Below are 25,637 nucleotides of genomic sequence, written 5' to 3'. Positions count from 1 at the left end.
CGTTCCAATCGGGAAATAAGCAGTTTTCCGCCTAAAAATGAAAGAGGTTACAATGGCCTTGTAATGAACATGATGTATGATTGTAAAATTATGTGTAAAACAGGTACACTGTATACAAATTTTAAACATGTACATTGTATACAAATTTCCCTCTTTTGTACTAAAACACCTGACAATTTTCCAAAGGCCCATCCCCAAATTCAGATAAAAAAATCCTGCCATGAGTACCAGCGTCAGTCTGCCAAGTTTATATTATGTATAAAGAGGTGTGAAGGCATGAGAAGGCAATCAGCTATAGTGTGGTAAGATATCTGTTATTGCCGTCAGATATGATCTCTTTATGATTATTTAATTGTTCAGGCATTAAATTGATTAATTGTTCAAATAGGTCCCATTGCTTAATTTGAACAGCAAAAATGCATAATATTAGACAGGTTTCAATTGTATTAATCATAAAAAATGATAAATCAGACAAAACAAGGTGGATATTACGTAAGTGGATTAACATGGGCTGTAGCTGGAATAAGGAATTTTGTTGGTTGGGGCACACTTTTTGACACACTACCAGCACTTAGAAACAAATTTAACATGGTTTAAAATGTTTGCAAGAGGGAAGGGTCTTAGCAATACCCCCCCCCCCCACCCGCATGCATTAATTGGCGAATAATCCCTTCCATAAACGCAGGATGTTGCAACCATATTCAGTAATAGGACGTTGATGTCAAAGCTCCGAAACGCTGTAAATAACGGGACTATTTGTCTAACAATAAACTCAAATAATAAGCGTATTCTAGTATGAGTCAAGTTTGTATGCATGTTCACTATATTTTATTATTAACGAGTTATATGTTTTTGCAAACGGCGTTTGTATTGAAAGTCCCAAACAAAAGCCTTGTTAGACGTGTGTTTTTAACCTTAGTTTCAGATAATAAGATTTTGGGTAATAATGTAATGATGTTGTTTTATAAAACGAAAATGTCGCCGTTGTTTGCTATAATCTTTAATCATTCAAATATATATATATATATATATCTGTTTGATTTTATTGAAGGAAAAGTTGGACAAAGTTAGCGCTCTTGTTTTCATGCGCCTTAGCATTTGGAAGTAAGATAAAGGCATCATTTCTATAACTTGTATATTTACCACCGAATAATACCAACGTTGTGGTAAAATTTCATTTTTAATTTGTTAAAAATTAAAGCACTACTGTTAAGTAAACTGGTTAGAATTAATGACCTTTTGGGATAACCGCTTCTTTCGCGGGCCTCTTTCTTTACATGAACGTTGGGCGTTTTCTATTGTGAGTTTATATGACTTCCAAATCGGAGGTAACTACTAATGGTAACATGTATTTACTCAGTGAATCCAAGCATGGTTATAGCATATTAGAACATTGGTTTCTTTCGACCTTTAAAGCTGCACTCTCACAGATTGAACGTTTTGACAACTTTTTTTAGTTTTTGTCTTGGAACGAATCTTTTCGAATATCCATTGAAACCAGTTAAATAAGACTGCTGACAAAAAGTTAGATCGCAGATTTTTATATTTAAGTTCAAAAAATGATGTTTTATGCATTTTTCTTAAAACCGTGGTTTAGGCCATAAAACATTAATTTTCGAACGGAAATATGATTATCTACGATCTGATATTTTGTTAGCAATCTTATATCATTTTTTGCAGATATTTACGCAAAAATCTGCCCTTCCCAAGACAAAAAATAAAAAAGTTGTAAAAATGGTAAATCTGTGAGAGTGCAGCTTTAAAAGGTTTGAAGATCGAAAAAAATCGCTGAAAATACTGGATCTTCTTCTTTTACTGTTTTTGTTTACATTTTCAACGACTTGTGTTCAACTCCTACACTGGATTAGGTCACTTTGTCAAATTATCGGAAAACATAGTGGTTACTTTCAAACAATTTGTGTTTGCTTATAAAAAACGTTCCTTTTTTCTAATCTTGTTAATAGAACATTATTGGTCCTCTTATATTATGGTAGTGGGGGTCGTGGAGAATTCGAACTCGGTGTAAGTTCTCGTGAAAATAGCCCTTTTTACAACAGAATATATGCCTTAATAACTCTTGGATATAGAAACCCGCTTAAGGTGGTGCTAGATGAGTCGGCAGTGTTGCACAATGCATTGTTGTCTGTAAAAAATATCAGTCAAATCAAAACTGTAAGTTTTGAACATAGAAATAATTCCGATGTTAATATGTTAAAACAAACTCACTCGACTTTTCATCCTACTGATGAATGGTTGACCTACAAACTGATTGTAATTTGTCCTTTCGTAAGATCTCCATTCCAGAATGTACTAACTGAACATGTTGGGACAAGTGTGTGGTTATGGTCACACACATTAGTTAAAGACTTCCCCCCTCCTACATCCCCCCCCCCCCGGTATACTTTGGTTCAAGTGAACTCGTTAATCACTGATCGCTGAAAGGCGTTAATCCCTTCATTTATCGGTAAAGCTACTTTAATGCGTGTGTGGTGTTCGTGGTGTTTGTATTTGTGTAAGTGGTGTTTACCTTGTGTATTTTAGACTTCTCGACTTGTCCCCGTAGTTTGCATTGTATTACTGATAACTCAAGAGGAAATAATCGTGAAAAAATAACTTAACTCCTGTGTATTTAATTGTTTGTTTTTATTAGGATAAATTTTAACGATACAAACAGTAGGTTTGAGTTCACAAATGCTTGACATTCAATGATACTAATGGATTTAACACCAAATGAATGCTCACATTCGACTAACCTAACTGTATTTGAACAAATAAATAAATAAATAAATACATAATTAATAAATAATCTCCCACTGAGGGTTCATACACATGGCTTATCAGAAAATACCGTGGAATATTAACTATAAAGCCAGTACAGAGATACGAAAATAGTTAGTAAAACGTTGACATTCTTAATCATAAAAAATCAACGTGAAGTGATTAGTCTAACAAATAACAGAACGTCACTTTCGTTTCGTGTTCAACTATCTTGGCACAGATAAAATATGTAATGTCTCGTGTTATAAACGAAAGCTTATTTCGGCACATTTCAAAGCTTAATACACTTTCTTTGTAAACACAGTTTCAGTGTTTTACATGTATATTTCAACAACGTGATCAAGGTCGAAAGAACACAATTTGTTTGGTATTGTCGTTTGTTTCGATGTCTTTGGTTATTGAGTTGTTTCTCTGTACTTTGTTTTCCATCCCCCTCAGTGGTGGGAAATATGTTGCTGTCTAAGGATAAACCAAATGCAGAGGAAATGCAGATCTCGTCATTTGTTGTTTCCTAGAAAAAGATAACGTTGTTGTGAATAAGTTCGTTTATAATGACCATCCACCAGTCTGTTTTTTTTTTTGTCGTGTGCAATGTTTATCTTCCTTAAATTTGTTTTTTTTTGCAATGTTTGTTTATATATACATATAATGTGTATGAAAATAATGATGTTAAAGAGAGTGATTAGCTTCGAACCAACCTACCATAATCGTATACGGTGTGTCACAAGCGGAAGTTTAAACCTCCTTGACGACGACCTTGCGTGTCCTCACAACGGTGCTGCCTGTAACTTGGGACGCTGACTGGCTGCGAGTTGCTAGGCGTGACTTCTGCAAGGAGTTCTCGGCAAAATTGGCGCGATCTTCGGCGTTCTCGAGCTCTTCGGCAACCTTGCGGTACTTAGCGAGATTAATCGAGGCAACTTCCTCCTGGAGTAAGGAGCAATTGCATTTAGTTATGGGAAGAGTAATGAGATAAAATCTGCCTTACACCTTTAAATCACAATATAACCTGTTTAAGATTACTTGTATAACGCTTTTAATGAATAAGTATATATTAATTAAAAGGTATTTACACATTAAAGCAATGTAATAGTTTTAAAGGCAAACATCCTGAATTACAATTGACATCATTATCATTATCTTTATTTTGTAGATAATGAGCAATATCTTTTAAACGTATTTTATTGTGAAATTGAACTTACGGCTTCCTCTGCCATTCGCTTGTAAGACTTGATCTTGCCATGGAGTTTGTCGATGAGCTCCTGGAGACGCTCTTGGTTCTTGCGGTCTTCATCAACCTGGAAGGCGAGTTCCTTGAGGCGGCGGTCGGCCTTGCGGGCATTTTTTTGAGTCTCTGCGTGGCGGCGCTGCTCGCTGTCAAGTTCGGATTCAAGGTCCACAACTCTGGCTTCCAGCTTGGCGATGAGTGATTTACCTCCCTTGAGGGACTTGGACTCGGCCTCGCTGAGGCGCAGAGTGACTTCACGGATCTCGGTCTCCATCGTCTTACGGATCCTCTCAAGCTGGGAGGTATGCTCCTTTTCGGAGCGGAGCTCTTCATAGGCACGGTTGATGTCGATTGTCATTTTCTTGCACTGGTCGTCAGCGCGGCGCACCTCGGAACTCATTTCTTCGAGGTCGGCGGACATTGCGCTGATGTCAGCCTCCAGATGCCTCTTGGCACTGACTATGCCCTGCATCTGGGATGTAAGCTCATTGACGCGGTCGGTGGCCTCGACTAACTCGTTCTCAGCTGCCTTGCGGGACCTCTCCGCAGACTCGAGGGCGGAGCGGATCTCGGTGCACTCGTTCATAATGATGGTCACCTTGCGCTCGGCAATTTGAACGTTCTCAAGGGATTCAGATGTCTTGCGCCTCTCTTCATCAATGGCGGACTGGAATTCTCTGGACTGCTCCTGGAAGCGTTTGGCGTTCTTTTCCATCTCGGCGCGGGAACGGTTGGCGGCGTCAAGGGCAGCCTCCAATTCGTTGATGTCAGATTCAAGCTTCTTGCGTGTGCGCATGGCTTCAGCCTTGCCCTTGGATTCAGCGTCGAGTGTCGCCTGCACGGACTCGAGCTGACGAGCGTTGTTGCGCCTTGAATAAAAGTGAAATTTACATAAGATTTAAGTTAAAAGTATTCTCTTTATTCGTAATAATCATACCAGATATCTGCATGTTCAAAGTAAGCTCAGTGCACTTCGATATTGGTTAATTAGTACTTAATTGTAATGTCTTTTGATTGCTTGATCGTTCACAAAAGGAAACGTTTGAAACTTTTGGTTTTGGGTTACATCACTTAATTAATCGAAATTAATTTAGTTAGTGAGTATTGCAAGCGACATGAAGTGGCTCTCACCTGGTGTTCTCGAACTCTTCCTCTTTCTCGGCGATCCTGCGGTCGATCTCTGAGCGGATGCCCTGGATCTCGAGCTGGGCGCGTGCAACTCTGGCCTCCTGCTGCTCCAGGGAAGACTCAGCCTCCTCGAGGGCGGTCTGCAGCTCCTGCTTCTCCATCTCCAGGCGACGGCGCGTCTTATCCACCTCGTGCACGCTTCTGCTGCCCTCGGACAGCTGGTTGTTCACCTCAGACAGCTGAGCTGTAAATCAATAATCGCGTACTATTTTGTACCAGAAAACTAAAACAGTTAAAGTTTTTAAGTTATTTATGAAAAGAATGAGCTTCAGACTAAATGCTTTAAACACCTTGTAAACAAAACATGTACCTCATATAGCATTTCAAAAAAACAAGTTATTTAAGAGCCAAAAGCGCCACTTACTGGAAAGGTTGCTGTTTTCGCGTCTCAGTGAGTCAACCGTAGTGATGATCTCGTCGTACTGGGTCTTCACGCGGAACAGCTCGGTGCTGTAGCTGCGGGACTCTTTCTGTGTGTTTTCGAGTTCAGACTGGAGGCTGCGGACCTTCAGCTGCCACTCGCTAATGGTCTTGTCGAAGGATTTGTTCCTCTTTTCCAAGGCGGTGACGGCTGCGTTGGAGCGGTCAGAGTTCAAAACAGCGTCTTCGAGTTCCATTTGCAGCCGACTCTTGTTCTTCTCAAGACCACTGATCTTGTTGTTGGCGGTATCCAGAGCGGACTCGTTGTCCTGGAGCTTGACGGTCAACCTTCGGCGAGTTTCCTCCAGTTCTTCAGCGTGGGCCATGCTCTCGGACTCATACTTGACCCTCCAGGCGTTTGCCTCGGCGTTTGCGCGGGACAGCTGCCTCTGGAGGTCGGTCTTGGCTTCACCCTCTTCCTCCAACTGCTCGCGAAGGTTGTCAAGGTCAGCCATTAGGTTGCGCAGCTCGCTGGAAAGTTTCTGCCGTGCCTGTAATTTAGAGGGAACACCAATAAGTATAGTAAGCGATAGTAATTTAAATGTTAATAATGGAGCCTTAAATTCAACGCACTCGTTCTGGTCTAAAATGAAACATATTAAAGCTACACAATAAATAGTTATAGGCAATCGAATCTAATAAGTGGAAGCTTCAATAAAACATATTTTAAAATAAGATTTTATACATAATATTTCCTTTCCATCCTGAACTCAAATAAAATCCATGTATTTTATATAATATTTCTCATTAATTATATTCTCTATTCAGTGACATTAAATCATATAGAGGACCTCAAATTTGTTATATATTGTTTAAACTACATACCCTCATCTCATCATCGACGTTACGGCGGGCCTCTTCCAGCTGAACGACCAGGTTGGAGCGCTCACGGTTGAGCTGATTGATGCTGCTCTCAGCCTCCTCCACTTGGCGACTCAGGTCGCCGTTCTCGGCCTGGAGGCGCGCCCTGGTGGCGTTGAGGTCCTGGATGCTGCGAGCGCTCTCGTCAAGTCTCGAGTTGAATTCTGAGATCTGGGTCTCGACCTGCTTGCTCATTTTCTCAGACATACCCTGAAAGGATTGGTAAGACGAATTAGTTTTTATGCATTTTGTGCTTGTTCTATATTTGCCAGAGGAAAAAACATGAATGTCATATGTGAAACATATCGTATCATGAATTGTGAAGCATGAATTTGATTTGATTGTTCAGTTTAAAACTTCATCATATCCAATGATACAATGGTTTCTTTTGATAATGCAATTTATCAACGCAATCCATGTGACAGGTTGTCCACTTAATTAAGCAAGCGAAGAATCAATACTACTTCAGTATGCATAATAACTTGTATTCAATCATTTACAATCGCTGAGTGACGACAGATGAATCCATTTTGTCAACTTACTCCCTTCTTTGAGGCATTGACAACCTGGTCCTTGAGGTCAGCAATCTCGTGCTTTAGTTGTCCCTTCTCCTTCTCAACTCTTGAAATAAAAGTCATTGAACGATATTCAGTTACTGGTGTATTCTTTGATTATTTAACAAAATAATAATGATTCGACGCAAGAATTTAAAAATGCAGTGTGCACTGTCAGGTTGAGTGAACGCTAGCTAATGCAGAAAATTGTCTTTATTCCTAAAGAGAAGTTGTCATTACGAGGTTTTGATATTATTTCGATTTTTGGATGACGATTTCTATACTAAGTGTCCGACATTTTTCAGCTATGTATCAAAATGTTTTGTTTTAAAAACCAACACATGTTTTATAAAACGGATCAAATCTTTTTTATGTATATTTTCAAGAATTTAGTCTGGAATGCCACCTATTCCAAGACAATCAATTGCATTGCTTATGAATTGTTAATTACAATAGTTTCCCAAATCCCCAAACAGTGTCTTACCTCTGTTTGACCTTGTGGAGCTGGTCGATCTGGTCGGCCATCTCGTTGGCGGAGTCCTGTGCCTTCTTCCTCAGGGTGGCGATGGTGGACTCGCTCTGCAGTGCCTGTTCCTCGAGGTCTCGTCGCAACTTCTGGATCTCGGCTTCCCGCTTCTTGTTCAACTCCATCTGAGCCGCTGTCTGGCCGCCCTGGTCGTCAAGAGCTTCAGCGATGTCTTCAAGCTCACGGGTAATCTCCTGCCTCTGCTTTTCAACCTGTAATAAGGAAGTGGTTTAAAAGTAAGTAAGAAATATTCCTAACGTAAAGAAAATAGAATGTTTACTTCTAGTGAAATATATTAGCCCAAGCATGTGCACAATGGATATTAATTTACATTTTCTGCAAAATCAAATTCATTAAACCGTCTTGATATTTTTACTTTACATACGTCTTGATGTTTTAGCTTCACATAATAAATATTTGTTCAGCATACTCATATAGTACCAGTCAGTACACGTCAATTATCGTTAGGCTTCCCGAAGTAAAGTTATTGTTTCTTTCTATATATATTGTAATGTTACTCATTCCTCACCCTAGACCTGTTCTGCCTTTCAGCTTCCAGTTCCTCTTCCAGCTCCTCAATTCGGGCCTGGAGCTCCTTGATCTTGCGCTGAAGCTGGGCCACCAGTCCCTGTTCCTCTTCTAGCTTTTGGTTCAGGGTCTTGATCTCATTCTCCTTCCTGGAGGTATTTTTAAATTATCATTTTATTTTTGGGTTATCGCAGTTACGGTTAGATAAAAGAAGACTGTTTCACAAATTGCACTTCTACATTTGATTAACGGTGTTGTTGTTTACTAAATTTGTGAGAAATCATTCTAACTTTCTTGTTTGTTCCTTTTCAATTATATATTTATTTTGTTTAGACCACAATAATACTATAGTATTTTATAGTACATAATTTTTACATCAAGACTTTTACTACATGTCCTTTCTTTTTATATAATAACAAACACTGAATTAGTTTGAACGATTTCAAATCTCCAATCATACTCACTTCTTGATGTTACCATCTAGTTCAGACTTGACACGCTCGATTTCCTCAAGATTTTCTTGAGTGGCCTTGAGGTCACCTTCAAGTTTTTTCTTGGCCTTCTCCACATCAGCACGGACCTTCTTCTCACGTTCAAGGTTGTCCTCAATCTAGAAGAATACGACACAGTTTTAATTAACATTTGATATGGTTGAACGGTTGAACTGATAATCAGTTTTTGTCTATATTTTGTTGTATACATTTAAAAGACCATGCTGATTTTCAAATCAAACTTGATAGTCGAATATACTTTTTTCCATTTGAGATTCACAATTTTGACATGTTTGAATATCAGGCAATGATTTGATTCGCCAAAATGTGATAAAATTAAATGCATTTGGCATTTAAACCACCTGCAAATGTATACACTGACCTCATCGAGTGTGGCCTCGAGTTTCTGCCTGAGCTTGTTGAGGTTGTTGACCTTGTCCTCCTCGGCCTTTAGGGAGTCCTGGGTCTTCTTGACAGTATCTTCCAAATTCTTCTTGTCCTTGTTGAGCTTGCCAATGGTCTCATCCTGGGCGGACATCTCACCCTGGAGGGTCCTGATCTGGCTGTCCTTGTGCTTAATTGGAATTAGCATGACGTCCATAAGTAAACACTACTTAGTTAGAACATCTCAGTGAAGCATTTAATATTTTCTTTTAAACCTAGCACTTTTAAAATAAATGTCATTATGTCCTTGTCATGAAACGAACGAAACGATACCATACAATGACAGTTCAGTTGATATTATATTAACATTTTAATTCAGAAAAAAAATGTTTTCGCCAACTCATTAAATACCTGCTTTTCGTGTTCAGCCTTCTTCAGAGAATCTTCAAGACCCTCAATGTTCTGCTGAAGCTGAGCAGTCTTCTCTTCAAGCTTAGCCTTGACACCTTCCAGGTCTGAGGCAGAACCCTCGATGGCAGCAATGTTCTCTTCGTATTCCTTCAGCTGGGCCTCGTAGTCAAACTTCTGCTGAGTGAGGTTTTCAATGGTTGTCTCCATGTCGCCAAGAGTGTCACCCTCGGTAGCAAGCTGAAGAGCCATGTTTTCCTTTTCCCTGGCAAGCACAACACATCTCTCCTCAAGCTCCTTCTTGATCTTTTCAACCTTAGCCAGTTCCTCTTTCGTCTTTTTGAAATCCTCTTCCATCTTCTTCACCTCATCCTCAGCACGGGCGGCGTTCAGCAGAGGTTTCACCTTCACGTAAAGCTTCCACCACTGCCAGTTCTTTATTGCCATCCACTTCCTAATGTTCCTCTGAATCCTCTCAAGAGCAGTCCTAACCAAATGATGAATATGCAAGTAAGTGATTTAAAACATCAAAATATTTTCATTGACAAGCTTTAGTCTTTGTACGGCAAGTGATACATTAAACTTACATTCGAAGTTAGTGTTACAAACACTTCGCGAGCGTCGCTTCTATTACCTCTGGTCGTGGAGCTTCTTGTACTGCGTCCTCATGAGGCAGCCTCTGATGTGTGCCTGGAACAAACATACGATGCCGGACAGACGTTCATCACGCATGTCTTCAAGGTTACCCAAGACACCAGCCTTGAAGAAGACCTTGGTATTACCGATCTTGTAGTCGTTGGGGTCGACCTGGATGGCGCTCAGGCACTTCTCAGTGGCAACCTTGGCATCAACGAAGCCCTCGGGCAATGCGCTGGCGGCAAGGATGGAGTATCTAATGAGAAAAGATAGTTGAATGAACAGTTACTCTCAATTGTGAAATTAGTAACGTTTTAAAGCCAATTAAATACCATTTTATGTATTAAAATTATGTTTTACAATTATCTAGAGACATCAAAGTCTTTGTGTCAAAGTGAAATTGGTATTACCTCTGCTTGAATTCAGGGTACATTATTCTGCTTGGGAAACCTTTCCTGCAGATACGGATACCCTCAAGCACACCGTTACACTGGAGCTGGTTGAGGACAAGCGCAGCTTCAATCATGCCGGGGGTCTTCACCTCGTTGGGGATGATACAGCGCACAAAGTGGGGATGGGTGTTGTACAGGTTCTTCATCAGCTTGTTCAGAGACTCCTATAAACAGTAATGAAATCGTGTCTAGATTTCTGATGCTGCCATCGCCGAATGCTAAGAATATGTAAGATCGCAATTTGTCGCAAGCTTGTGTGAATCCTCGCGAAACTAATTTGTATGAAAACTGAATTTAAAATGTGCATGTGCTTAAACGTTCACACTTATCAAAACATTGTTACTTTATAATGTTGATTGTCAGTGCGTGTAATGTTTTTCGGATCTACTACATGTACGTTAAAAGGCGTTAATTTATGAAACGTGGTAAATTGTTAGACCGTTTGGTACACATTTATCTGTTAATGATGTATCTTCGGTGTTGGTTAACACTGGGGGAACCTTATTTGTCAAAGGTTAGGGGTTATCTTGAGTGTTGTGTAGACCACTGGTTGAACATATGTCACCAAGGCTATCAATTATCATGAGAGTTGGAGTAGACTTTTGATTAACAATATTTTTCGAAGGACAGCGACCTGAGTGTTGTTAGTTCACATAGGTTATTGACCGAGTGTTTGTACATACCCTGTGCACAGAAGAGATGGTTTGGAAGGCACTGGACTTCTTCTTCTTGCCAGCACCACCACTGGCCTCCTCTGTAAAGATAATCCCTCAACATTTAGGATAATGAGTTGTGGAAAAAAGTATACGGTTCAAGCTCAGAAAGTTTATCACAGCTATTGATGGACTGGTGCGCGCGTGCGTGCTTGCGTGTGCATGTGTGCGTGTGTGTGTGCGTTAGTGTGTGTGTGTGTGTGTGTGTGTGTGTGTGCGTGTGCGTGTGTGTGTATGTGTGTGTATGTGTGTGCGTGTGCGTGCGGGTGTGTCTCCTATAGCACATGCACATTATCCAATCGGGTATTACTAGAGATCCATTTCATGTTGTATTTATTCGTGTCAGTACATACATGTTCATACACAAGCCAGGTGAATGACAATTTGAAACTATTAAAATTATTACTATTTATTTCGATTAATAGAATTTTGAGCAAATTTTATATTTACCCTTTGGCTTTTCATAGAGAGTGCCTACCAGAGGCTCCTTTGAATCTGCCAGGATCCCAACAACGGTCTCGTTCAGCGGATCCTTGTTCTTCTCAAGCCAGTTGGTGATGCTGTATGGCACCTGAGGTGGAACAAGAAGGCATTGGGATTCCGCATAATTTTAAACCTAATTTTCAACTTGTTATAAACATGCTTGTGTTACCGATGACAAATGAAAACCAAAATGATCCATCCTATGACATATCCGTTAAAATGTTAAAAGTGAAAATGTATCTTAAACAAAAATACCTTGATACTGAAAGTACATGTATCAATAATATAACAAGTTTTTCATCTCATTATACGTACAGCGCCGGCGTAGTGTCCAAGTTCGAAGTGGGCGTTGCTGCCTCCCTTCCTGCTCTTGGTGACCTTACCAAAGGCCTTGGACTTGCCAAGATGGTTCGTAATCAGCTTGTCCTCGAAGGTCTTGTCAGATGCCTTAGGGAACATGCACTCTTCTTCCAGAATGGAAAGGATACCCATAGGCTAGAAATACGAAAAGTTAATGTGGTCATGTACGGTGGAGTTTTGGGCAAGGATAAAACAAAGAACAAAAAAGTCATTATAAAATCATTCAAAAATAGAGGCGCTTTCAAAAGATTCTGACAGATATAGATGTTGAGATTTAGTCTCTTTTGAATAAAGACAACTGTATATAATTAAGATACATGTTGGCTTTTACCTTTTCAATAAGCTCGATACAGGCCTGGAGGTCCATACCGAAGTCGATGAACTCCCACTGGATGCCTTCCTTCTTGTACTCCTCCTGTTCCAGCACAAACATGTGGTGGTTGAAGAACTGCTGCAGCCTCTCGTTCGTGTAGTTGATGCACAGTTGCTCAAAACTGTTGTACTGTAAGAAAAGGAAATACTGAGTAGGTGATAGGTGTCTTTATTAAAAGTTTCATTACATATCAACGAAAGAACATATCAAACAACTAACTAAACTGTGTACAAAAGTAGCATCGAGCTTTATTAGAAGGTAAATTATATTGCAGGTCTTAAGACGAAGATGATTAACAAAAAGTCGTTATCATGAAAACATCAATTTTATCAAGGTACTGAAGTTATTTAGAAAAGACTTATAAATATAAAAGAAAACTTACGTCAAATATTTCGAAACCAGCAATGTCCAGCACACCAATGTAGTAGTTCCTTGGTTTTTTGGTATCAAGGGTTAGGTTGACTCTCTTTACAAGCCAGTTGAACATCCTGTCGTAAATCGATTTCGACATAGCGCCTACGGAGTTGACCACCTGCTGCTTGTTACGGCCTTGAGTGACAAACTCAGTGCCGACCTTGATCTTAGGCTTCAGCAGACCCTTAAGCAGGTCTCCACTGTTGACGCCCAAAAGGAAAGCAACCTTCTCAGCCTCTGTAAAGAGTGAATAAAAGAATGATAAATTACGATGACATTTGAAGAATCTATTTGAGTTGAAGGAACTATAGAATTTAATTAAAATAACGCTTTTTTACTTAATTAAAATAGGTTTTGTTCTCTTCCAGTAATGCGCATTCCAAATATTCAAAATCGGCCATTAATTTTATTGTCTTCCGCAATATGAAACCCAAACGTACGTACCTCCGGTTCCATCGGCCTCAGCCTGTTCCTCTCTGGGGTTCTGCTTCCACTTCATCTCACCAAAGTGCATGATGGCAGCCGTGCACTTGTACATGCTGTTCTTCTCATCCTGGCTGAAGCCGAGCACGTCAAAGGCTTCCTGAAACATTTAAATGTTCAAACGTTATATATTTTCAAGAGTGAAACCAGGAGCGAATTGTATACAGCTTTCAAAATGTTGTATTTTGACTAAAATTGACATTTACATTATTTGATTGGTAAAATTAAATTTTTAGATAGATATTGAGCAAAATTGACCGTTTAAGCTAGCTTTGAACAAGAATTTACCAGTTTCACAACTGGCTGCATGCAATCTATTTTGGGCTCAGACGATTTGCTTTCAATTTCTTTGACTGTTATCAAGCGTTTATTAATGTTGTCGGTCTAAATAACACTTCGTAATTCTGCACTTACATCAGTGGCCTTCATTTCCTCTTCGTCATCGATACCATCAACAGTGAGCACGCCCTGGTTTACGTAAGAGTAAAGGCCGGGATCCGGAGACAGCAAGCAGAGTTCTGTATGAAAGTAAGACACGTTTATTTTATGTTTACTAATACACATGTACAGCTCATTATTTTCTTAATCCATTCATCGATTGAATCTAAGTATTTGTATCAAATATAATGCATTTAGTCATTGTAAATTTTATTAACATGTAAACGTCCAGGTATTGTATGAATTAGTATTGCACGATGTTTTATTTCAGGAAAATGAATGCTGTTGTTGTAATGAACCATGACTAAGAAATGGCGCATGTACATACCATGATACTTGGGGTACACGTTGGTACACAACTGGTAAAAGATGTGGTAGTTTCTCTCGGCAGACTGCTGGTAAGTGCAACGAGACTTCTCGAGCAGATCTGCAAAATTACGGAGTGCACTTGAAAATGTGAATCGGGCTGAGTTGACAAAAGTGCAATGCATTAGGTGATGCAATTTTAAAGCCAAAATTATTGTTATGTTAACAAAGAGATCATTAAACAAGTAAATTGAAAAACGATGAAAGTGACACTGGACATTACATTTATTTATTTAAAACGAATGTGCTGCTCTATTGGCTATCCAAGATGTTTTGCAGATCTCCATTATTATCTAAGGCGGGGCGATGGCGCAAATGAACTTATACTTTTCTTATTTACACACGTTCCATCGTTTTCCATTCTTTCTAATTGTTTTGCAAATGTACTAAATTACTTACAATGTTCGATGTCACAACCGGCGATTTTACCAGATGGGCCAAAGTGGATACGGATGAATTTACCCTGAATGGGAGAGAGAAATAATACTAGTTGTTTGATAGGTAAAACTTGTAAAACGCTTGCTGTTTAAGGAAGCCCATTATGAATTTAAGAAGGGGGATATAAAAATGATAAGCAAAGTTTTTGTAAAAAAAACATTGTGAAATTAAAATAAGAAATCAGAAAGATCCAGCAGTATGTCATAATATGCTTTTCCTTTAGACAAGACTTTCTCTTGACATCATGCCTATGCACCAGTCAATTGTAACCACGGCCACACCAGGTCCAGGGAAAAGCGGGGACTTTGACTTCCGGTCCAGCCAAGCCCGGGCAAAATCCCCGCCCTGCGGGGACGAACTGCTGGTAAACACCCCGCCAAATGCCCCCTCACCCCAGATACCCTAAGTAATGCCCATTCTCCGCTATATTCAACGCATTCACCCGGCACTGCGGGGCCAGCTGGAAGGTAAAAACACGAACCATTTCCCCGGCTATTTCCGGTATACCCCGGCCCTTGGGGGCCGTGGTTTCAATTGACTGGTGCAGTAATTGAATGTAGAATGTGTTAACTTTGTAAAACATATTTACTGAGTCCGTTACTGCGATCACCGTTTCAATGTATGACTTCGGCATGTATACCATATGAGCGTACACTTATAATATACGTGTAAACTGTACACACACAAGCAAGTTCGTAAACTGCATGCAGTTAAAATAAGCATTTAAGCTATGACGATTCTTTATACTTCAGAAGATTAATATTTTTAAAAAAATCAGCAGTATCCGCCAGTGGATAGACTAACACAACAGGTTTTAATACGTTATTTGGCAATGAAATCTAACTGAGTGAGTACGCAAAACTTTCTAGATACGCGATTTAGCGCTAAAAGACAAATATTTACACCTCAACTTCCATTCCTTAAATCAACTGCCTTTCGGCAATTGCGTTCATCAATCGATGAACGCAACATCTTCGGATATGTTCGGATCGTAATTCATTGCATAACAATATACATGAAAGCTATTGATCTTGTTATTGGTTGTATTGTGTCAGCAGGTCCCGTAAAATATAGATCAACATTTTAGGAAGTGTTAGTTTATTATATTTTAAATATATTGGTGCCAGAAGTGTTTCAATTTTTACGTTTTAAAGTGATTTCAAGTGGTTGATCTTTTCCCACGTTATTGTGACGTCATTTAAAAAAAATGTTTCCGGTTATAGTCGGGTCGTTCTATTTACAGAATGGGTAAGAACGGATTACTGAAAAGTTTTCTTAAATGAAATTAAATAGTCTTTTAACAATTCTTGAATGAAATAATGAACTATTGGTGTAAGTATAAGGAATGAATTGCGGGGTTGATGTCATTATCGGGGATATGAACGCAATTGGGTTGGTCAAAGTACGCGTGGAGTCCTTCGGACTCCACACACATTGACCAACCCAATTGCGTTCATACCCCGATAATGACATCAACCCCGCAATTCATTCCTTAAATTAGACATGACACACTAACATTACACACTAACAACGACACGACGTACAACTAACATTTAAAGCATATATCTAATTCTAAACAACAGTTCAGCGCTGTTTATTACAAAAGCATATTTACATTTAGCACATAGTCAACGCTTTCAACAACGCTTTTTACTTACATGAACCCAAATAGACTTTACTTTTACGAGGATATTGTTGGATATAGCTAGAGAAAGTAAGGTGTGCGTCATTCAGTACAGTTTGTTAATAATCTAGGCAATCGGAGCATCTCGGCCATTTTCAACCTTCGAATTTACACGAACGGTTAACAATCTTAGAACTCTTAACATTTAATAAGCTGCAAATAGATCGCGTAGTAATTTCAAAGTAAAACGAAAATAATCAATTACATAATACCCCTGACTCTGTGTTGCTTTCTTATTTTTCAGACAAAACTGTTGCCTGTCAGACACTAAACATAACATACAGGCAGACACCAACTCTGTAGGCGTTGTCGCCATTTTAATTTAACGAACTACTTTTCCCGATGAATCAGCATACATCTGAGGCTCGTCGTATGGCGGAGATGGCCGAGGTGTGCCGACTGTGGTCAAGGTTAACAAGAGATTTAGGTATCTGATACATAAATTAAGGAGCGGGAGGTCGTGGGTTTGATCCCGGGCCGCGTCATACCGAAAGACGTTAAAAGTTAGTACAAGTAGCTCCCTTGCCTGGCGCTTGGCATTTAAATGGTAGTGCTTGGAAACGTGGTTTATTCAGTATCCCGTATATCGGTGCTTAACACCGAGCACGTTAAAGAACCAAGAGGTCTCTTCGCAAAGAGCTAGGGTATCGCACTCGGATCGCTTGTATCTCACTATGTTTCTTAATGTCTTCCAATGTCTGAATTTGACTGCGAATTGCTGTCACTTCTATCTCATGTCACTTATGGCATTTAAACACAATTTAAGTTGTGATGGCGTCACGGCGGGGTCAAGCCATAATGCAGCCAAGGGGCGAAGGCAGACCTTGATAAACTCAAATAAACAAAACAAACGATAAATACTTTTGTCAAATGTGAACGTCTGATGAACCCGTAATATATTGGTATCATTTGAAATGGTTTTAGGTGCAGTAAAAGCATTCACTAAATTACACTTCAATATCAACAAACCAGCTATTTCTGGCTTGAAAGATTGCAAAATAAATCATTTAAGTCGAATTTGTGTTGAAATTCAGTGCAAATATACAATGTCGGTATGATATCATTTGTTTTACCTATTAGTTATCACCTTTCTGTAATTTGGATCAAAATTTAAAAAAGAAGAAAAGTATGGGGTCATCACCCATCAACATTTAACATTGAAGCTATAAGAGAAATAGCTTATTTATAGGTCGGATTCCGTACGGTTATTATTTCGGATAATGTTGTGGAATTTGTATGTTTGTCAAGGGCAGTAATTCGTATGATAAAAGTGAGATTATATTGAGATATTTTGTCGAGGGAAAAATAAAAACGGAAAAACACGGAGAAAGTTATAATTGAAAGAATGTTTAGAAATACATCGAAGGTAAGACATAGTTATCAGTGGAATTAAAGTGCTTAATTCAGAAAAAACTTGACTACTTACGAATCGGGAGGAGTTGTTGTTCCTCGTGGTCTTGGCGTTACCGTAAGCCTCAAGTACAGGGTTGGCCTGCACAATCTGATCCTCGAGGGAACCCTAAAATGAGAGAAATAGAGGGAAAATTTAGCTAAATAATATGAAATTTGGATGCGCGTTACAAGCTTATCTATATGTATAAAAATGTAGTAGCTACATTGCACATATATTACCTTTGATTGTAAACGTATTTATGGTATCCATCATAAATACATTCTATGAACATTCGTTATTGATATGAAAAATATTGCTGATTTAAATAAAGCCAGGCTCATTGCATGTAAATTTCTCGATCTTAACAAATATCTATTGCATTTAGGCTCACAGCACCGCCAGGAATCGCCGGACGCATTCTGGTTTAAAACGTCTTAGACGAAAACAACCACAAAATGTTTATTATGTCATTAACTGGTATTATTAAGTGTGTTTTTAAGCGGTTGAATAGAAAAGAAACATTCGGGACAAATACTAAGAAAGTGCCCGCTTATTAAACAATTGATTTTGTAACATAATAAGTGAAGCAAAAATAACCAAAAACTATAACATAATGACAGCAGCAAATTCCTAAAACATTGAACTCGCGTGAATACCTTTTTAGAGTCATGTCCAGCTTCATCTGTCTTCTGCTGGGAAGCGGCGACCTTGGCGAAGTACATGATGACCTTCTTCGTGTTCTCAGTCTTTCCCGCACCAGACTCTCCACTGAGGGAGGAGGGGAAAGGAAGGTAATTGAGATTTGGGTACATAAAAGAGTGGTCGTCCCTCTTAGTCATATTTATGTAAACAGATATGTTATTATAATCAAAGATTTTCGTGACAACACATCTTGTTGTCGCGAACACTTTGATTTCGTGATTGTTTTCATCTACAACCTGCAACTTAATATAGGGCTTTTTAAAATGAAGTAATGACATAGAGGTCGGCTTCTTTAACAAATACAATGAACTTATATAGAACAAAATTCTGTCACATGTTTATTGAACTTACGTAATAAGACAGGACTGGTTCTCGCGATCTGTAAATGACAAGAAGATCACAATGTTGAATGATTTACTCTATACACCACCATTTTATAACAAATACAACGATTCATATCTATCAGAAGGACATTTCAGTTTCTGCTAAGCTTAGTAGACACAAATAAACATAGCTGGTTGTTTCAGGACACTAAATCGATAATATCTCGCACGGGTAAGCAATTAACAAGGGTCAAGAGTTAACATGTTGTTTCATTTGTGCTGATAAGCCTTAACGGCTGACGTCTTTAATCAATAGATAATCGTTGTTTTTATTACCACAGGTTGTTTTAAAAAACAAAACAGGGACCGTATTCGCTCTGTTAATGTCACATTAAAGTCACAACAGATGTTATGGGAGTGACTGTATTAAGATAACATAGGTCGAGGAAAATTAGATTCATCGAATAGCTTTGACAATAAAAGCAGTCAGCGGCGGAATTGGTATTTAAAAGAAACTAAGATTTCCCATTTATTTTGTATTTCGTGTGCCGTTAAATTTCCGAAAATGATAAAGTTATTGCCTTTTATTGACACTTGGTCTAATATCACAAAATGAAGTATTACCTCCAATGCAATTAGCTTGGTATCAAGGGAATCAATTTACGTTGAAAGGGTAGGACTTCGAAAAGGAATAATTCGAATGAAATGTGAAGAAAATGCTTGTGTCAACGATATGACATCATAGAAAGTTGTAATTAAGTTCTGGTGTAAATAATTTTTTAAAACTATCTAAGAAAGCGCTTAATTTGGCCAAAAGGCGTTAGTAACGATATTGGAAATTTAATTATTTAAAGCTGCACTCTCACAGATTTACCGTTTTAACAACATTTTGTTTTGTCTTGGAGAGAACAAATTTTTGCGTAAATATCTGCAAACCAGTGATTAAAGACTGATAACAAAAATCAGATCGCAGATTTTCATATTTCACTTCAAAAACTCATGTTTTATGGCTTAAAGCGTTACTAACGGTTTAAGAAAAATGCATATAGCATCAATTTTTGAACTTAAATAGAATATCTGTGACTTATTTTTGTCAGCAGTATTATATAAATGGTTTACATGCATTTTCGCATAAATTGGCTCGTTCCAAGACAAAAGTTCAATCGTTCAATCTGTGAGAGTGCAGCTTTAAAGCTGTTCAAATGATTATAATTTTATGTCATTTGCGTTGGATGTTTGTTCATAAATAATGTTGATATAATTCGATTTCAACAAAGTTTGATACAAGATCCTTGCAAACATCAAAACTGTGAGTGTGTCTTTAAGAAACACATACCCTGCAACATGTTCTGGAAGGCGTAATCGGCCACGGCGAACAAGTGAGGGGGCATCTCCATCTTCCTTTTTCCGCGGTACTTTTCAATGATCGAGTCTTGGTAGATGGGCAGACGACGGTAGGGGTTCACAGCCACGCAGAACAGGCCCGAGTAGGTCTGGAAAAGTAATATACATGTTCAGTTAAACTGCGGTCGTACAAACAAGCGGTCGTTCGAGAACCGGCGGCCCCTCGAGGTCGGAGCTTGGTCCCATACATTTTCCTTCTATTTTCATATAAAATATACCAACGCTGCATCGAAACCTAAATATGTCGAGGAGTCGAGCAATATAGTCGGTCCGAAGTACACAAATCATGCATAAAACCTTATGGCTCCCTCGAAGTCATAATTTCACACGTTTTCCCGAACGCGTTTCCAAAATAAACAAACAATTGCTAGGTGTTTAAATTTTCGCATGTTGTAAAAACTGCAATGATAGTTGAAAGGCAATTTGATAAGGTGTGAAAACCGTTTATCACTGTTTACGCATGACCGATAGTAGTTGATAAGGGCATTTGAGAAGATAATTATGAGAAGTTAATGACGAGAAGTTATGGCAATCTTGAAAAAATACACATTTCTATTTATTTATTTATTGATATTGTTTTTATATTTAGTATACACTAAGTATACGGCATCATTTGAACATATGAGCGATTACCACAGCGCAACGCATAATCGGTGTCTTAATAAACAGTCGATTTGACGACTTCAAACTTAAAATACAATGAAAGATATTCAAAACAGACTGGAAAGTTGAAATATGGGGTCGTTCGAAACATCGGTTCCCTCGAGGTTTTGGTTCGGTCCCCGCCGTCCTCGAGCGATCTCAATTTTACTGTAACATATTTCTTCAGAAATACACTTTTCAAAGTGAGCCAGTTAATTTCGAACATGTTCATATCGTCAGACAATTCGTCAATGGAATATTGCTATAAAGTCAAAACCTGTTGGCTTAATATCGTTTGGCTCGATGTCCTCGTTGGCTCGAACTTAATGTAAACGGCCATTTTTTTACTGAAAGCATTCCCGCTTGGCTCGATATTCGCGAGGTTCGAAAATTTTGACCAGTCCAATGAATTTCGTCCTAAAGGGTTTTGACTGTATTTACTAACAGGCAAATGTGAAATGAATGGATGTTAAATTCCAGTGTCTGTATACCACGTGATAAATTGCGTCATGAATGCTACGTCGAAAGGCAATATTTTGCTTCGAATGCAGACTTTAAACAAAGATATAGAAGATATTTGTTTATTTCAGTGTAAGATCGTATTTTATTTCACTCGTGATCATAGAAAAACTATATTTTCACTCGTGGCGGGACGCCCCTCACGCAAAATTATACTATTTAGAGATGATGACGTGCCTGTCAATTTTCTATTTTCGGTTTGTTGAGAAAACGTTTTCTGATATTCTTTTTTATAGATTATTATTTGCTCGGTTTTTAGTGCAAAGATTGTATGAACAGTTATCAATGAAGTTTTATTAGTGTATCTATGTTCCAAAATATAACAAAAACACTTTTATTTTAAGCGGTGCATGAATACATAACCAACTCACTACGCCGCCATTTATTGAATGAAAATTTGAAAGGTCGAATGTGTTCGCAAAACAATTGCGGATAATCATTGGACATAAAACACTTTGCTTAGTTTTAGAGTGTGTTTCATGATATATGGATATTCAGTCATACTACTTTCATAGACCAGTCTGTTTTGCTTGAAGACAGGTCGATTTCCAGGTAATGATGGGGACCACGCTAGTTTGTTGACAAATTTTGACTTTGAGGCGTGGGTGGGGTAAAAACACATCAGTTAATCTGTGAATTGTTGTGTGAATTTTCCGGAAAGTTCGTATTACGTATAACAACGCCAACCAGTTAAAAATACATTTGAACGATGATTTAACATTCTATTTATGTTCGAACAGTTGTTTTCGTCTGTAATTTGTTTGGTATGAAAACAAATGTTCGAACATTCAGCTCTAAGATCAAGGAAACGTTTGAAAAACGGGGCAACAATTTTAAGACTTCCCTCTGTTTTATTTAAAATGGTGTAGTAAAAGAAAAGTTATCTTTGATATAAATCTTTGTTTTAAGCAAAAGGTTGCCTTCCGACGTAGCATATATGACGTAATATATCACGTGGTACACACACACTGAACTCGCAACTAAAAATAATGGTGTTAGTTATCAGGTCAAAATTTGTAAAAGAAATAAATTGTGTATTTAAAATGGCGATTACAAAACAATACATGACGGGAAATAGATCAAAGGGATGTAACTCACGTAGATGAAGCCGTTGACGTAACGCTGACGGAGGTTGTTTAACACAGAGGCCTCGTTCAAGTAGGTCATGTTGGCCATGTCGTCACACTGCTCGTACTTGGGAGGGTTGACCTGCTGGAGGTCATCCTTCTTAAACGTCTTGGACTGTGGTGAGAAAAATGGAACATGTAGTCAGTTGATATTTTTAGGTGGATTGGAGATACCGGAAGTGTAGAATTGTACAACCCGCAGGAATTTGATTCTGGACATAACAGTAGTAGAAGCAGAAGTAGCATGCTCTTTAGATATGTCTTTTTATTTTATAATTGATTGATGATATAATAATGTTACCCATCAGTCTTGTAAATTTTAAAAATCTAGTTAGACAATAAATTGTGGGAACACATTAATTAGTTAATGACAAATGAGTCAGAATTGACTTTCCAATAAACATGACGAAAAAGAATAGCGTACCTCGTTGTTCCTCAGGATCTTGACGGTAACGTCATCGCCCTGTGAGGAAACGATTTCTCCGCGAGAGAATCCTTCCTCCGGATCGGTAACCCAGCAAGCCTTCTTGCCGTCAAAGCCCTCCAACGACTTCAACAGCGCCTTCCTGTTGACCCATAGGTACTGTAAGGATATATAATCATAAGTATTACCAATCCAAGCATTACGGCAATTTCCGTATTGGTTCGGAAATGGACCTCGTTAGGTAATGATATATTCTCGGCAATTTCCGTATTGGTTCGGAAATGGACCTCGTTGTAAAAACACATAACCTGGGCAATTTCCGTCTAAGTTCGGAAAGGAATACGAACATACTTTCCTAGATCTAAGGTTATGTTGATGCGGTTTACACAAGCATGAATATTTTACATATCAACTATGTTATGCCTTCAATGTTTTCATATTCCTGATAAACGATATTTTCTCATCAAGTTAAGCGTCAATACGGCATAATCACTTTCAATGCATGATGTTAATCAGCTCAATGGACTACTTTTACTTTTGCGTCCTTCATAGAACTTACAATGTTAAATTTTTAAAAATAGATATAGTCGGGCGTGATCCATTTTGAGAACTTCAGTTTGACTTGATACTAATTCAATCAAGTAGAGATCAGAAACGGTTCCATTTGTGAAATAAAGACCGATAGTAGGCCTTGAACCCAGTGTTTACCTTGTTTGAATTATTAACAAAACTTCTCTCAGAATTGTTACTTGTGCAAATAGCCGCAAAGCAGAACACTGTATAAGTGTTATGTGCGTCAATATACTTAAAGATGCACTCTTACTCCCAAAGAAGATTCACCACAATTAATAATATTGTTTTAATATTCCAAAGAGGATAAATAAATGTTGAAAACACTGCTTCTTATAAAGGATACCGAGTTTAATTTGAAAGAAATGAGCATAAAACACGGTATTTCTACATCATGAGACCATAGAAGACCACAGTTAATCTTTAAGCATTCACCAAACATTTACTATTTTTGTGCTTTCTGCTATTTAATTCACGGTTACAATCTTGTTATCAGAAATGAATATTTTCCATAAATGCATTATTTTGTAAGTAGTGTTAAGGTTATCAGTCAAAATATATGTTTGTTATACATTTGTAGGTATTGATTTTTAATAAGAGTGTCACTTTCAAAATAATACCATTTAAATAAATACTCAACAATGCTATGTTCGAAAAAAAGTTCTAACCAGTGTACTATAAAAACCGCTGCTCATTATTACGAATATTTTGTAGTGCATTGAATTGATGACAATGACACATTTTAACATACTTTACATACTAATAATGAAAAATGAATGCCAATTTCACATTCGAAATAAAATGCCTATTTGACAAACATAATATAAAACTCCTAAATCATAGCACTTATCTTAACATATCATAAAACGCATTTTAGCAATGAAACAAGTTAATTACCGTTGCTGACATTCCACATAATGCTATGTGAGAGTATTTTATCGTATTATTAATGTGACATCTTCTTAGAGAAATAGAGATGTATAATTGTTATCACGAAGTGATGAACTAAATACGAGAGACATTCCAAATGTATTTCAAAAAAGCAAGTATTGCCAGATTATGAAACACACTCTTTGGCGTATTATAGAATGCAACTATTTCTTCATATGACTCATTTGGCTGCTCAAGTTACATATAATAAATTATATATAGTAAAATTGTTCCTACCTTAAAGTCAACATCATTGCTAAAATCTCCAGACATCTTGAATTACTACTACGAAAAGAACAAGCTGAAGTTGATGAAAACTGGGGTTTAAGAACTACCCTTCCCACTGAAATGATAAATGAGTAATATATAATACAGAATACAGTGTATATAAAACATTTGTGTTTACATTATGTTTTATTTCTAAGATACAAATTATAATTCTCATACAGATATTCAAAAATGTATGTGCGCTTATCTAGTCTGTTTTCCTTACACTAAGAATTTATTTCACATTAAGAAAATAAGTCCCAACACGCGCTGCAGAAATATATCACTGATCCAAAAAGAAATAAGTAAGCCTTTACCTCTGTGCCTGGTGTGAAAGAGGAAAAGTCCTTGTGAGTTACATACCAGGCGCCCGGTTTTATATGTGCTGTAAGTTTCTCTTGGAGAGCTTCACGTACGACGTTTCTGATTGGTTTGTGAGTTCTGAGTGAGCGAGATCGTACCGAGGACGAGTGTTATAATGGCGCTTCTGTTTTTGGTTACCTTTCTCTATCTACCTGTGGTGGCATATTGTAATATAGACTGATGCTTATAAAAAAATATGTTACGATGAAAGTAAAAACCATATATTCTGGAAGGGTGATCTACATCAATTGTGCGATGATAGTAGTTTGAATTTGTTTGAAACTATTCATGAAGTGCAACAATGTCAACGACCCTTTACACTTATTTAACTACTGCAATTTAAGCTTATTTCCAGTTTATCTTTATCAACTGTCTTACAACATTTAAATATTGAAATAATTCCGTTTTTCCATCTGTTGTACATGAATTATGCTTCGTTACACGCTGATTTTAAAAGAAGCGATATATTCCAGGGGCGGACCAGGATTTGATGTTAGAGGGGGCGAAACTTAGGGACGTAACTATTGACTTGCGCCCCTCCAACAGAACCAAAATGAAATTGGTATAAAGTTGTGTGAGAGGTGGGTTTTGGTACTCCCCCAAGAACATTTTGACAATTCATAGTCGAAAATGAAGCATTTTGGTATTATTTTTTTAATATTTCACTCTTGCCCCCCCCCCCCTACCCCCGGATCCGCTTATGTATTCCAGGGTTCATATTCGCTTACGTCCTACGTCAGAAACTTAGACTCGCACCCAGAAATGTG

At 38.0% G+C, this 25,637-nt stretch overlaps 1 protein-coding gene across 1 annotated transcript; it reads right to left on the bottom strand.

Moving 5' to 3' along the window:
• Nucleotides 1–2,626: 2,626 nt before the first annotated feature.
• On the bottom strand, nucleotides 2,627–24,957 carry LOC128241399 (myosin heavy chain, striated muscle-like). The gene is made up of 31 exons (XM_052958316.1): nucleotides 24,825–24,957; nucleotides 24,478–24,583; nucleotides 22,741–22,899; nucleotides 22,288–22,431; nucleotides 19,961–20,117; nucleotides 18,653–18,680; nucleotides 18,256–18,367; nucleotides 17,633–17,725; nucleotides 14,484–14,547; nucleotides 14,047–14,145; nucleotides 13,695–13,798; nucleotides 13,242–13,380; nucleotides 12,766–13,034; nucleotides 12,342–12,512; nucleotides 11,966–12,145; nucleotides 11,618–11,738; nucleotides 11,138–11,208; nucleotides 10,413–10,618; nucleotides 10,001–10,258; nucleotides 9,370–9,853; nucleotides 8,957–9,148; nucleotides 8,548–8,693; nucleotides 8,085–8,232; nucleotides 7,514–7,767; nucleotides 7,018–7,096; nucleotides 6,440–6,685; nucleotides 5,559–6,105; nucleotides 5,138–5,378; nucleotides 3,981–4,875; nucleotides 3,481–3,705; nucleotides 2,627–3,289 (listed from the first exon to the last, which is right to left on the bottom strand). Exons 2-30 carry the CDS (start codon nucleotides 24,511–24,513, stop codon nucleotides 3,514–3,516), a joined length of 5,835 nt encoding a protein of 1,944 aa, XP_052814276.1. The 5' UTR covers nucleotides 24,514–24,583; nucleotides 24,825–24,957; the 3' UTR covers nucleotides 2,627–3,289; nucleotides 3,481–3,513.
• Between the last annotated feature and the right edge of the window lie 680 nt (nucleotides 24,958–25,637).

The sequence above is a fragment of the Mya arenaria genome, chromosome 7, assembly GCF_026914265.1.
Source record: "Mya arenaria isolate MELC-2E11 chromosome 7, ASM2691426v1".
Taxonomy (NCBI): domain Eukaryota; kingdom Metazoa; phylum Mollusca; class Bivalvia; order Myida; family Myidae; genus Mya; species Mya arenaria.
This window is presented reverse-complemented; position numbering and strand designations above follow the sequence as displayed.